A 14,721-nucleotide genomic window follows, 5' to 3' on the forward strand; every position below is an offset into this window, starting at 1 on the left:
ACTTACGATTTCATTTATCGTCCTACTAACATCTGACCGTGCTTCTTGTTTAACATGCCTCTTTAAATTCTGCTGGAATTAAAAAAAGAAAATAGCTAATATTTTTGATCTTCAAATGTATTACATTTTCTTTTTTTCATTTCCATCTGGCAAGCTTGTCATTCTTTGACAGTAAGTTTATACCCTTAATCTTCCTGGCTCACAACCTATTGTGAAAGAATGACTGAATGCGGAGACTAGCACACTAGCAAAAATGGTACTTTCTATATAGTGCTTAACCTTCCTGCTGGATAGTATGTTTTAATGGTTTCCCAACTATTGCACAGATGGCAAATGAGGCACTGGGGGAAGAAGTGATTTGCCCGGGATCACAAAGCTGTCCATGATATGAAACTAGAATTAGAATCTAGGTTTCCTGTTTTCTAAATAGCAACTTGATCACTGGGCTGCAATGTCCCCCTATTGACCTAAGACCCTCTTGACTCAGTCTTATTTTCTGCTAATATCATTGCATTTTCATCAGTTATTTCCTAAGAAGGTTGCACCTTTCATAGATCATTTGCTACAAATAAGATTTGTATTCCTTCACCCAATAGAGTTCTTACACTCTGAGGGTAAGATTTACATGCCCCTTGTGCCACCGGTGCATCACTTTTTGTGACGCACTGGCGACGGATTTCATCGTCACATATTTACAAGGACAGGAAAAGCAATCCTGCATGACTTTTCCTGTCCTAGTAAATATGGCCCCTTTACACGCAACATTTAGCATTTTTTATGGGTGTTGCTGTGGGTGTTTCCACACAACACTCATGGAACCTGACACATTTCCAGATTTTCAAGGAATCGTAAACCCGCAAATACATCTGAATGCTACGCAACCCAAGGGAAGTCGCAGAGAGGCGCAACGAGGAGAAATGTTTTAATTTCTCCTTGTGTTTTTCCTCTTTCAATGCGTGCTGCATCCTACAGCACGCATTGAAAGAGGAAAATGTCTCTAGTTATTGTTTTTGTGCAGGAAGGTGCCCCTTACTGCACAAAAACAATTTCCCCATGACGCAGGCATCCTTGCACCATGGTGCAAAGGTGCCTGCGCCGGCGCATGGCAGCTGTTTGTGCGCCAGCACCGGGGAGAGCACAGGAATGAGACATATTATTGTAAATATGTTGCACTCCTGTGCTTTGAAAGTGCCGCAGAGTGGCACAGCCAAAGGGCATGCGGTGGCGCGCTGCGGCACTTTCATGTACATCTGCCCTTGAATTTGCAGAATAAATTCCAACTGTTCCCATTTGAAGTGCTTTGCCGTCTCTTCCCTCTTGCAGTGAATAAGCTGCAATTCTCTCTTATGTATATTGTATTCTGATTTACATATCTTCCCACTTTGGGAAGCAATATTGCCACATGAATCCATTCACTAAGCTGAGGCCACATTTTAAAAACTAATAAAGTCTGTTTTTGCCAAACTGCATATAAACACAGCTCTAAAACAGAAGCGAATTTGACTTGTCATAAAGTTCTGCCAAGTTTGTGTGACGTTAGTGCAAGTTTAAAAGCAAGCCTAAGGCAGAGGGGGCGCTTACGCACCCCAGCAGTGAAAGGGTTAATTCCACCTGGAGAAGAATAACAGGACAGACCTTCATTTTAGAACTCCTCCGAGTGTAACTGTGGCGCATTACTAATCACCCGAGAATGTATGAATTACATGTGGTTGCGCGATAAGTGCCATTTTCCATTAAGCCTATTGGAGTGCTGTAATTGTCGCACTTCACTGCCTGACGTTAAGTAACCCTCCGCGGCTGTGCTCGCTGCCCTCAATCAGAAGGTATTACAGTATTTGCATTTAGAATCGCGAGAGCTCCTACCTGGCAAACTGCTGTTGCAGGTCATGCATTTGAGCCTTGCTGCGGTCAGACTCCAGGGTTACCGCCCGTAATCTTTTTTCACATTCAAGTCTCAAACGTCTTTCTTCTTCCAACTCGTGTATCAGCTTCTCACGCTGAAAATGGAAAAAAAGTACACCATGTTACAAAATTTGATCGGTTTGAGATTTTTTTTTTAACAGTGCTTCCTGGAAAGTTATTAAATATTACCCAATAAGCAAAAATGTTGTTTCTACATAACACAAACCACTAAACATTTCTAGCATGCACCCATCCCATGTAAAATTAGCAGCATACCAATTTTGCTAATGTATGTTATATTACATGGCTGGTTTTAAAATCGGAAATTTGTTAAACACAATGCAGATCTATAGGAAGTGAACTTAAAATAACTGATGTTAGGTCTGGCTTACTACAGTGATGCTCTATTCACTTCACATGCATGGGTCACTGACTGAAACTCAGAAAGTAGACCTAACACATCGACCTTATTTTTCAAAGATAACACATAGCTTCCCCCTACTATGGTTTACTCATGTTTATAAAATATTGAGTTACTCAATCTGCTTGATTTTGACTGACTTTTGCATTTCTTTAGCACCATAAACCAAGTGTAGAGCTTGGGTGAATGATAAGCTGTAGGTTCATAAAGAAGATCAGTGACGGCTCCTCTGCTAAGGCGGAGGAACGTTGCCCCACTAACTGCTTTGCAGCAGTGAAAGAAAGTAAAAGTAAAATGATAATAACTTGATGTTATTATCATTTTATTTGTTTCTGCTGCGGCAGCATGGGGCGAGGCAGGGCTGCTCTGCTGACAGAGCAGGGTAGGGGAGGAGTGAAAAGCACACTGAAGTGCGAATGACGCTTTGGCCGACAGTCTCGGGCCGGTCAAACAGTCATGCTCACTTCGCATGTTCTCCAGCCAGGCTGAAATTACGGCCTGGGAGGAGAACATGCCCAGGCCCACAGTCAGCGCCTGCAAGCCGAACTACGGCACTCAGACCAATCACAACGCTACAATGCAGCGTTGTGATTGGCTTTGGCGAGCCAATCACACGTGGCATTGCAAGGATGTGATTGGCTTTGGGGAGCCTGGCTCCTTCCTGTTCAGGGGACGTGGAGGAGAGAAGACGTGGGACAGAGTGGAGAGGAGGTAGATGTCTTTTTCTTTCCCCCCCTCTTTCCCTTTCACCCCAGATCCGTGATGGTCGCCACTGAAGAAGACACATCATCCAAAAGTGAGGACAGCAGTGATGGGAAATTGACTCCTTCCAGACCTAAATAATATATCTTCAGCTGTTTCCAGAAGACAGTATGGCTTGAGATGACTGCGAGGAGAGGAATTTCACCCATCGTATTATAAGCAAATTGCAATCTTTTGCTGCCCTCCACCACTTCTAACGATCGTATTACTGCGGGATCTAAGGAGGTATTCAGAATCGGATTGAAGAATTGTGACAGCAGCAAAGTGCTAGGACTTGGTCCTTAACATTGAATGATAACTTTGATTATGAATGATTCTGAAGTATGATGCACTCTACCTTGAAGGGCAAACACCAAGAATGTTTTAAATAACAACCCATATCAATCAGGATGTATAAAAGGCTCCTGGTCACACTCACAAAATGAAGCCAGAAACATAACAATACAAATACAGGATAAGAAAGGCGAAACAGATTAACACTCTCAAATTTGACCTGAACGGGCACCACCATTTTAGTGCGTTAACTGGAATAACTATTTGTGTTAGAATTTAAAAAGTGAGCCAGACACAAAATGTTCAACTCCACATTTATATAAAATATTTGCAACACCACAGACAGTTGCCTGAGACCTCAGAACAAAAGGACCAAGGCAGCAGACCAGGTCAAGCACTACGGATCATTTAGTTCCTAAGTAATAATGGTGCAAACTCTTCCAACATCTGCTGCCCTGGGATGCAAAATGATTAGAATACCAAAACAGAATGGAAGGTGCACTCGAAAAAAGTCAGTTTCAATAAAGATTTTTGTATAAATTATTTTTTATTCAGAAATTTTTTCAGCAGCATAGGCACAGCCAACGCGTTTCGTTCCTCTCTTTTTTTGCCTTTGGGAACTTCGTCAGGGCAGATGATTGCAAAATTAAGGGGCTGAGTTGAAAAGTTGAATTGAATGCGGCTCAGCATAATAGACTGTACCGACATATAGTAGTATCCTTAGTAGCTGAGTAGAATAAGCCAGAAGGTCATCATCTCAAGTAGTTCAATTTCATACGATAAAATCCAATACCAGGTAGTCGTGATAGAATCAGATCAGGTAATTAATGAAAATAATAAGAAGAAAGTGCCTAATTGCAGCCCCAAAACTGGGTTGACACTGAGTACAATCACATCATAGGGTGTTCCAATAAATTCAATTGTAAGTCCGGTGCCGCATATAATCGTATTCCCACGTCGAGGGCCCCCAAGATTTCGTGAAAAGAATAAGCTCTGACCCAGTTCAGAGTAGATATTACGGAGAGCCAAACCTGTGATATGGTGTCGACTTCAAAACCCTCGGCGTACGCGGCGTACACAGGTTTGGACTTACAATTGAATTTATTGGAACACCCTATGATGTGATTGTACTCAGTGTCAACCCAGTTTTGGGGCTGCAATTAGGCACTTTCTTCTTATTATTCTTCATTAATTACCTGATCTGATTCTATCACGACTACCTGGTATTGGATTTTATCGTATGAAATTGAACTACTTGAGATGATGACCTTCTGGCTTATTCTACTCAGCTACTAAGGATACTACTATATGTCGGTACAGTCTATTATGCTGAGCCGCATTCAATTCAACTTTTCAACTTAGCCTCTTAATTTTGCAATCATCTGCCCTGACGAAGTTCCCAAAGGCAAAAAAAGAGAGGAACGAAACACGTTGGCTGTGCCTATGCTGCTGAAAAAAATTCTGAATAAAGAAGAATTTATACAAAAATCTTTATTGAAACTGACTTTTTTCGAGTGCACCTTCCATTCTGTTTTGGAGTTGCCTGAGACCTGCTTGACTCATAAGTATGTTTTTTCTTTTGATAATAATTTCATATTATACACCATATGCATGGTTCCTGCTTTGCTCTTTTGAATGCAATGTGTGTTTCCATTTGTAAAAAAAAGTTATAAACCGATTTAAGAAAACAAGAAAGGTTACAAAGAACAGAAGGGTTAAATAGAGGGTTCAGCTAATCAAACATCTGAGTGTAAATCCCAGATTTTGGCTCCCAATGTCAATATCAGGGGGGCATGAGTGCATAGAGTTGCAGTAGGCTAAACGCATCGATGCACAGTACCCAGAACACGTGCTCTCCTACATTGTCTACGCAGTGCATAATCCGTAGGAGTAGGTTTAGTGTCAGGAGAGCACCCTTGGAAATCTATGACTTGGGTAAATTTCCATGAAAATACCTGGAAATTTCAGTGAAATCTCAAATTCAGTCATGCATTTAGGATGAGTTTGTGTATTATCCATTAAAAGTAGGGCGGACATCATGCCATAGATGGCTTTCTTATTATACCCAGTGTTCTTAAAACTTTAAAAAGGGTTACTGCAGTAAGCATGTTCCTCAACAAAACAATGGATTGATGGTTACCCTTACTCCTCCATGCAGCGAGACCTCAAGTGCTGGCCTCTTTCATTTCTGAAATCTAATATGGATAAACAAGTCTGCTGGATGTGATGGACATGCCCAGTGGACCTTAAACACATTGTCTATAGCTAATCTACAGAAAAGGAGAACACTAGAAGGCAAATGTTGGACATATTTTGAAATGATATTCAGTGTCATGCAACGCACCACCTCAATTATGGGCTTCAGGTCTAGAAATTACTTAGCAACTATTGCTTCTTATTCTAATAGAGGGAGAGTCTTCAGTTTAGTGTGTGATAATAACCACATGCATTATTGTATGTGCCCATATATGAGCAGAAGGCTCCACAACATAAAATATTACATTGAATCGTTCAACAGAATATTAAATTGAATCTATCAACAGATTGCAATATCCATACCAAAACATCAGTCCTCAGTCGTCCATCTCCTATTCCAACAAAACGATATTGGTGTCTAAGCATGAAGCTAAGCTTCCCAACCACTGGAAAGTTCTCCCAAAAAAGTAATTCTATTGATTTGTAGGTCAACTCAGCCACTATTCCGTCAATCACTTCTTTTTGTCTCCGTGCAGCTCAAGTGGGAGAGGTATGTTATGACAAAGGCTGTACGCTTGCGGTGGCCAGGACTCATGCTGCATCTCACACCTGAGGATTTATAAGGCCGAGCACATCTGAGGTTGAGGAGAGAGAAGACGTCTTGGTTCATGCTGGACTGCATTTTCATTTATCACTTGTCAATGCCTTAATCAGCCTCTCATGGCGGGAAGACAAGGGTCCTACCTGACTCTACCTCAAGCTATAATTTACTAATCAGCACAAATGGGTCTGCAGTTGCTTCTAAGCAGTGGAGACAATACCTTCTAGTTTTGACTGGAAAATGCTTCAGGTCTCAGAAGACATCAATGAGCTAAACTGGATGCATGGAAAGTAACATAAAGAAACTCTGAGTTGTTAAAAGAAATACTGGCACCAACATTTCGATTCATCAATTTCTGTTGACTCGCGTCACTTCCATACATTTGAAGCCTATTTGTGGTCTCTGCAAAACGAAGTATCATTTGATATCTCTTTGTGAGCACTTGAAAGGCACAAAAACACCAAGTAAACATAAACCGATAATGAAGTTATATTCATAATGGAATCAGTTGCTGAGTCCTCAATGGGTGCAAATTGTCTCAACTGGAAAACTTTGCAAAAAATGTTCCATTTCCTCACACTGTGCCATCATTTTTGGGTCTGGCATTAGCCAAGACCTTTTGTACTTAATAAAAATACATATATTATATTTACTTATAGGGGCATTCAGTCAGGCTTCTACATCCATTGGTCTGCTGTAGTGTCACTCACATTTTATAACATGCAGTATTGCGGAACAGGGTCAGCCTGAAAATTACCGCCCTATATCACTCCAGCCTAGTTTGGCTAAGGTGTGTGAGAAGGTGGTCCCAAATCAACTCACCAAGTATGTCGAGGCCATGGGTCTGCTCCATCCGGCTCAATCTGGATTCCGAGCTTCGTATAACACGAAGCCAACATTGTTGAAGGTGTCAGAGGCGATCCGTGGGGGTTTGGATGCCAGCAGGAGGGTGGCTTTGGATATGCTGGACCTCTCTGCTGCATTCGATACGGTGCCCCACTCCCTGCTTCTTGATCGCCTCTCAGAGATTGGTATATCGGGATCCGCCTTGGCTGGATCAGGTCTTTCCTAGCGGGCCGTTCGCAGCAGGTCTGGCTCCCAACTTATGCCTCTGCTTCTCAGCCTTTGACCACAGGTGTCCCGCAAGGATCATCCCTTAGCCCCCTTCTCTTCAACATCTATGTCACCCCGCTGGTCTTTTTAGAAGAGACTCTGGGGGCTAAGGTGATGGCCTATGCTGATGACACCCAGCCTCTATTTACTTGGGGAAGGGATGATGACTCGGTCTCCTCTGCTCAATATTGTCTTTCCTCTATCTTTCAGTGGCTCGCTCATGCGCAGCTTAAATGTAATGAGGAGAAATCGGAGATTCTTCTGTATGGCAAATTCCCGGCAGACTTTAGAGAGGCACTATGGCCCCCAGAATCCCCCTTGCCTAGTTCAAAGGGAGACTATGCTAAGAATCTCGGGGTGTGGTTCGAGGAGAACCTGTCTTATTCAATTCAGGTTACGAAGCTGGCTGGGACCTGCTTCGGCATCCTGAAAACTTTGAGGACATTTCTTCCTCTCCTCCCCAAGTCTGCAAAGGAAACTGTTGTTCGCGCTCTGATTCTCTCCCGCCTGGATTATGCTAATGCATTGTATGCCGGCATCCCGGGCTATCTTTTGAATATACTTCAGATAGTGCAAAACTCGGCTGCCTGGCTCCTGCGGGGTCTTTCCAGCAGAAGCAGTGTGTGCTCCCATCTGCGCACTTTGCACTGGCTTCCTGTGGATGCGCGGATAAAATGTAAAAACCTGACTATTGCCCACAGCGCTCTCAATGGCCTAGGGCCCATTTACCTACAGAGGAGGCTTTCTTTTTATGTCCCTGTGAGACAGCTGCGCTCTTCTTCACAACTTCTTGCTCAGATCCCTCGGTTCAACCGTCAAAGGTTTGGTGGGAGCTCTCTCGCTCAAAAAGCTGCTTTGGCGCGGAATGCCCTGCCTCTGGCTCTACCTAGTATTCAAGACTCTCTGACCTTTAAGAAAAAGCTAAAAACTTTGCTTTTTTAGCTCCACCTTTTAACACCTACCCCTCTCTTTTAGGCTCGCGTCGGGACCCTCCTAGGAGTAGCTGTGTGCGCTACAAATTCATATAGAATAGAATAGAATAGCCTACTTTAGCCGCTGGCTTATCTAACTGTGGATGACTGCATTCCCTTCTTGCACTAAGTTCAGATCCACATAATCAGGAATCCCCTTCGGTGCCATGGACTACTGGTGCTTTTACATTAAAATAACATGCATTTTGGCTTTTATACAATGGTAGTTTTCATGCCTTAGTGCGTTTCTACAAAAATCATTTACAAACATATTTAGCACTAGCATAGCCAAGCGGTCAGTAGCCAACGCCAGACCCATTGGCTTTGCCAATGCTTGTTGTGCAGATGTATTCCATATCTAGCAGTCATAGTTTGTTGGGTCAGCTCTTTCTATTTTTTGAATAGGAGGTCGTTGCAAAGTTATTTTAGCTAGAGCTTTTGATGAAAATCTAATAAAGGTGAAGGTAAATGAGCACTGTGTGAGACAATGTACTTTGCCAATTCAAAGCTATGTCCATATCTGCACAGCAACATGCAATATATTATTGTCTAGTTATTCATGGCAAAGGATAAACAAAATCTTTCGTGCATCATTAGATACTTTTAAGACCCTGCCTGTTTTTCTTTTAAGTTAGTTAAATCTTGTGAAATTCACATACCTTATTATGTGTGAAATACTTTTGAAACCACCCAAATTCAATAAGAAAAGAACTTACAACCGTGCCTTCTTGGGTCTTGCTCCTAGAATCTGGAATGCTCTTCCTCCCAAGATCAGATCCAAACCATCGACTACCTCTTTCAAAAAACAATGTCAAATGGCTAATACTGAACGACCATATACTGCAATAGCTCTGATGCCATCTTTAAACCACTCCCTTTGCCAGCTGGACGGTCTTTCTTTTTCCAATCGCTCTTAATATGTTATGTTTTCTCTTCAAAGGTCTTTTTTCATGCATTACCTGCTGTAACTGTTTATTAACCTTGTGTGTTCTATTTTGTACTGCACCCTTGTTTTAAAACTCTTGCCTTATACCTTCCTTTGTACAGCGCTCTGATACCCTCTTTTGGGTCATGTCTGCGCTTTATAAAACTCTGCAAATAAAGAAATAATAAATAAATACATGTGAATTTTGAGACTTTTTGTGGGTGCAGAATTTAGTGACAATTTCACAAACAGGCGACCGGTTTGAACAGAAAACCTCTTGCGGGAAATGTAAAACCGGCTGAAAAACACATTGCCCTTGAACCAGTCTGATTCTGGCAATGCTTGTGCCTTTTGATTGCAAAGTTTGTTAAGTTTTCTGGGGAAATATTGGTAAGTAAGTTCACACTGGCAAGGCAAGTAAAGGTCCCTCTAGTGCTTTGTTCCAGATGGAGACTTTTATTTTATTTCAAACTCAGGCAGCTCAGGAAGAGCTTCCTGAGCAGCCTGAGTGTTTTTTAGGTCGAGCCTAGGCAGCGCGCATGCGCTGTCTGCAAGACCTGTTGGATTCAACAAAACAACTTTATTCCCGCCTGATACTTGGTTTACTCCTGTGTTGCTCTTCTTTGCTGCCTCGTGAGCAGCAGAAAGCTCACTTCTGTCAAGGCTATGAAAAACCCACCAAACACAGTGTCCTTACACTTACTTTCTTTAACAGTTATTTTAGAGAACTTCTTTTCTTTAAAAAGGTTGTTTTACCCCATCACTGCTTGTGCCCTCCCACCACCCTCTGTCACAAATGCACATTTCCCTTACTCTGACGGCCGCCGACACAAGTGTAGTGGGTTGAACTCTTAGTGCGCACGGAGTGAGCCAGTTTGTAAACAATCCCTGTGAGCCTAGCCTCACTTTCTGCCACATTCAACTGATTTTACAACCTTTTTAGCATCCATTTTAACAATAATTATTTTCTTACTTTAATGTGACTTATTTCTCTTCATTCCAAAATAACTCTTTACTGTTTCCAACAAATACAGGGGTGATTTACCATTCCAGGCATCCTCTAACGTTCTTGCGTGAAGGTAGTCCTATTTTAAAATGACACTGACTTATTTGTAAGTAAACAAATTACTCGCTACTGTTTTGGGATAAAACAAATTGCTAAAACAGTAATGCAACGTAACTACTTGTTCAAGATGGCCACCACCATGAAACTGCACCAGGATTGTCAGTGTTTGTTGTAACCTAAACATCTTCCGCGTAACTAGTATGTGGTAAGTAAAGGGAACAAAACTATGTGGAGCTATAACTGTTCTACATATTTTTACTTTGGATATGAAGAAGAGCCATTTTCAGCCATGTCATCATCTCCACATGGACACGTGAGCGGAGGGCAGCTCAGAGTGGTGGGCAGTACTGGTGAGTGTTTCCTGCCTAAAAGCGCATGTGAAGGGTTTGAATGCCAATATAGAGTTGCCACCATTCCCTGGAAAAAATTACTGCCCATTTATTCACTTTTTGCTGCTCTGGAAGGGCCAAGATCTGATAAGCGAAAAAAAATGTCTGTAACATTCTCTGTATTCTTTTGTAAATGCCAATTATAACTTTGTTCGCTTTAGTACTCAGCTAGAACAATGCAGACAGCTGCAAATTTGGAGACGGAGCGTTCCATGGGCTAACTTTTTTCAGCCCCATTGCCCACATGACCACGACATAGCAACCAATGCGCTATGCAGAAACAGCTTAAGAAAACACAACTTAATTGGTGGCAAAGTTGCACTCTTAATTAATGGAAAAGTCGCGCTCTATTGTGGCAGAGGCAGTAGTGTGTCAAAGAACAGAGGTGGTGGAAGGACACCAAGCCCTCTGACAGATGGGGTGATTACCCCTAACCACCACCCCCCCCCCGCACCCCGCCGGGGGAAGGCACACTAGACACCAGGGACAAAAAAACACAAATTAAGGGTTGGGGCTGCTCACCATGGCAAAGACCATGCCCCACTCCAACAACTGCAGCATCAGCCCCCCCCCCCCCGGCAGACTGAAAGCCAACTGAACACCAAGGAAAATTTAGAAACAAAATGTACAAGGGTGGTGACTGCCCACCATGCACCCCCCCCCCCCAAAAAAAAAGCAACAGTATTTCTGCCCCCTCCCCTCCTTTCTGGGCAGATGGGGTGATTACCCACAATCTGCCTCCCATCCCCACAAGAAGGGGTAAGCTGTCCAATTGGGCATGGGCCTGTGTTATGCCCACCTCACAGCCCAATAGACTTTCATCCCTCCTCAGTGGTGGATAGGGGTATTCTCACTCAATTGGCTCCTCTGGGTGGGGCATAAAGTCCACTAAACACCAGGGATTTAAAAAATGAGCCAAAACAAACAAACGGAGGGGGCGGCCTACCCAAGCACAGAGTCGTATTCTGTCTCAGAAGGGGCAATATTGTCTTTCTGCCCCCAGGGGGGGCAGGCAAGAAGTTGGTATCAGTTGGTGCACGCACATATGTCCCACAGGTTGAGAAGAAAGTCCATCTAACAACAGGACTTTTGCATTTGTGCCAAAATAAAGCTGTGTGGGTGTTGCACCCTGGTTTATTATATTTGGGGTTGGGGTATGGCCAGTGCCAGAGTGCAGCACTCACACCACTTTCTTCTACCCCAAAGGCAAAATCCCTGATGTCAAGTGGACTTTCTACACCCCTTGGAGCCAGTTTGGGGCAACCTCCCCAAATTGGACAAACCTTCTATCTGTCCCCAGGGGGAGAAAGACACTATTGCCCCATATACCACAAACAAGTCTTTCTGCCCACCCCTGCCCAGGGGCAAGCAAGACGTTTACCCCCAATTTGCCCCTGGGGGGTAGCAAGCCCACTGTCTAGCAGGAATACATTTTTTATGCTAAAATATTGGAGTGGGTCTCGCCCATCCTAACGTCAGCCCCATCCTCACCCCTACAGGCTCAACAATCGTTCGGCTCCTCTGCAGACTAAAAAAATCTCATCCCCATGGCAAGCGAGAGGACATTTGATTCTTCTGACTGCTGTTTTTACATTTGGGCCAGGAGAGTGTGGCTAACTCTCAATATAATCCCACTTGCAATGGTGAATGGCTGCACTTGTTGGGCTCAGGTAGGCTGCCACCTGAAAAAACCTACCAGATCCATACATTTTTGTAAACTAGACATCCAAGGGAGTCTAGGCGGTTCTGTTTTGCGTGGATCTTACAACATTGTCTTATCCATAATGCTCTGCAAGCCTCAAACTTTGACTAAAAACATACATTTTCTTCACATTTCCGCAAGGAAAACTTCTGGAATCTCCGGGGAGCAACACATTTCCCACCACCCTGAGTTCCCACATGTCCCCGAATAAGAATGGTACCCCACTTACGTGGGTGAGCCACAAGACCATGACACAAAATAGACTAATGCGTTACATTGATAGATAAGCAATAGGAGTAGCTGCAGTATTTGGGGTTGTACTGTGATGCCACCCATGCAAACCTACGAACCACAGACATTTTTTAAAACTAGGTAGCCAGGGTATTCCAGGATGGTGTGCTTTGCAAAGATCCAATGAGGTTTTCTTATCCACAATGACATGCAAAACTCAAACTTTGCCTGAAATCACACATTTTCTGGAATCCACAAAATTACTACCCCCCAGCGTTACCCCACTTGTGCCAATAAAAACACTGCGCCCCTTGTGTAGTTGGGCCTATTGCCCGTGACAGAAATGGATTAAACTAAGGTCAATAAGAGTACTTGTGATGGGAGTCTCATTGACCACTTTTTGGTCCATTTTGATGCACAAAGAAAAACCATTGTATGGTGCAGCTCATTTGCTACTGGATACCTTGGGTTCTTGGAGAACTAACAAACCCTATATATCCCCGCAACCAGAAGAGTTTAGCGGACATAGTGCTATGTTGCTTTTGTAAATTGGCCATTGTGAAAAAAGTTACAGATGAAAAAGTCACAAATGGCAGTTTTTCCCACTAATTTTCAATATTTCTTTAATTCAACACTTAGTTTCTTTGGGAAAACCTTGAGGGATCTACACATATGACTGCTTGCTGAATTTAGAATTTTGTGTATTTTTTCTTAAATCTATATCTTTCCTGGATCACCCTTGGGTTTTGCACTGATTTTCACCACACACTGGAAGTAGGTTGAGGGCACCAAAAAATATGAAAAATGGGCTACCTCTTTGCAAAATGCCAAAACTGTGATAATTGTTTTTTTTTATTCAGCTCTGCATGTTCCTGAAATTTGAGATGCTTATGATTTTAGCACAGAAAACTATTTGATGCATTTTTTAGGGAAAAAACGAACACTTTTATCCAGAGCAGTTTTTACATATTTTTCCCAAGAAACTCATAATGTAGCTATATCTAGTCTATTTTCTCAGTCCCCTTCATGAGGATCCACAAACCCTGGGTACCACTAGAATCCCCAGTATGTTGGAAAAAAGGACGCACATTTGGCAAGGACATGTTACGTGGAAAAAAGGTTATGGAGCCCTAAGTGTAAACTACCCCAAATTGCCAAACAAGGGCTCAGCATTGGAGGCGTAAACGCCTAGCAGTTAAGGGATTAATAATATGCTACTAGGCACAACAATTGAGGGTACAAATGAAGATATACCAAGTACTAATTTGAAGTTGTAATCAAGTGATTTGTAGCACCAGTGCCATTTATAATGTTTGTGACATTGTTGTGGTTATACATTAGTTTAGAAAGTTTTAAAACAAGTACCTTTCTCAAACATTAATCAAGAGAATTTAATTTCTTTTTTTTAACTTTAGTTATTTGACCTCCTGTTATTTCCATTAACTGAGCTCAAAGATATCAACAAGAGAGTTAACGTTTTTAGCAGTTGAGCAAGCTGAGTGACGAAAATTCATGAATCTGTTACCTCAAAGGGACCATCCGATTTTAGAAAGAAGCTTACAGTTAATTGTCTCTTTCGGTTATTGCGAACACAGGGAGCCAGGGAGCACTAACTCCTAACTGATCATCCCTGGTGGGCAAGTTCCTTTTAAGTCACACTACTAAGCGCGCAGCACAGAGACCCAGAATAAACTTTAAACTCGTTGCAACCACACTTTCTTCACTGCTCTTACAAGCATTTCCACTATCCCTCTGTTCCCTCCAGGTGTCCAGCATGTTGCCATTTGATCTCCCCTGGACACTGGCTTTTGAAGTTTCTCGCCTTACTTTTAGCTCAACTTTATTGTGCATCACATTTTCAGTGCCTTCATGGCCTGGGCAGTGTTTGACTACTTTGTGCAATACACTAGAAAAAGTACTATTAGCAGTAGGGTGAGAAATTATGCGCAAATATTTCCATTGTATTTTTTCATACTCTTAGTAGTGCCAAGAACATGTTCTCACAAAGCGCATGAAATCCTTTTCGGTCATTGCTAAGCACTGTAAATAGCAGATGAGGGGGAAGTACCCAGAAGTGTTAAGTGTTAATCGTGTGGTTGTGTTGCACTGAGGAAGAACAACTAGTCTTTCTGCACTCCCAACTTCTCTTAAATTGATTGCTATTGTTGT

The 14,721-nt window shown here is 42.6% G+C and overlaps 1 protein-coding gene across 3 annotated transcripts in view; it reads right to left on the minus strand.

Annotated features, from left to right (window-relative positions):
* The window catches only part of NCKAP5 (NCK associated protein 5), a 768,214-nt gene that overhangs the window by 522,734 nt on the left and 230,759 nt on the right, over positions 1-14,721 (minus strand). For all 3 annotated transcript variants that reach the window (XM_078682016.1, XM_078682017.1, XM_078682018.1), the window contains exon 3: positions 1,864-1,997. In XM_078682016.1, the coding sequence (XP_078538142.1) occupies positions 1,864-1,997 (134 nt within the window). The remainder of the gene's footprint in view (positions 1-1,863; positions 1,998-14,721) is intronic.

The sequence above is a fragment of the Lissotriton helveticus genome, chromosome 3_1 (genome assembly GCF_964261635.1).
Source record: "Lissotriton helveticus chromosome 3_1, aLisHel1.1, whole genome shotgun sequence".
NCBI classification, from domain to species: Eukaryota; Metazoa; Chordata; class Amphibia; order Caudata; family Salamandridae; genus Lissotriton; species Lissotriton helveticus.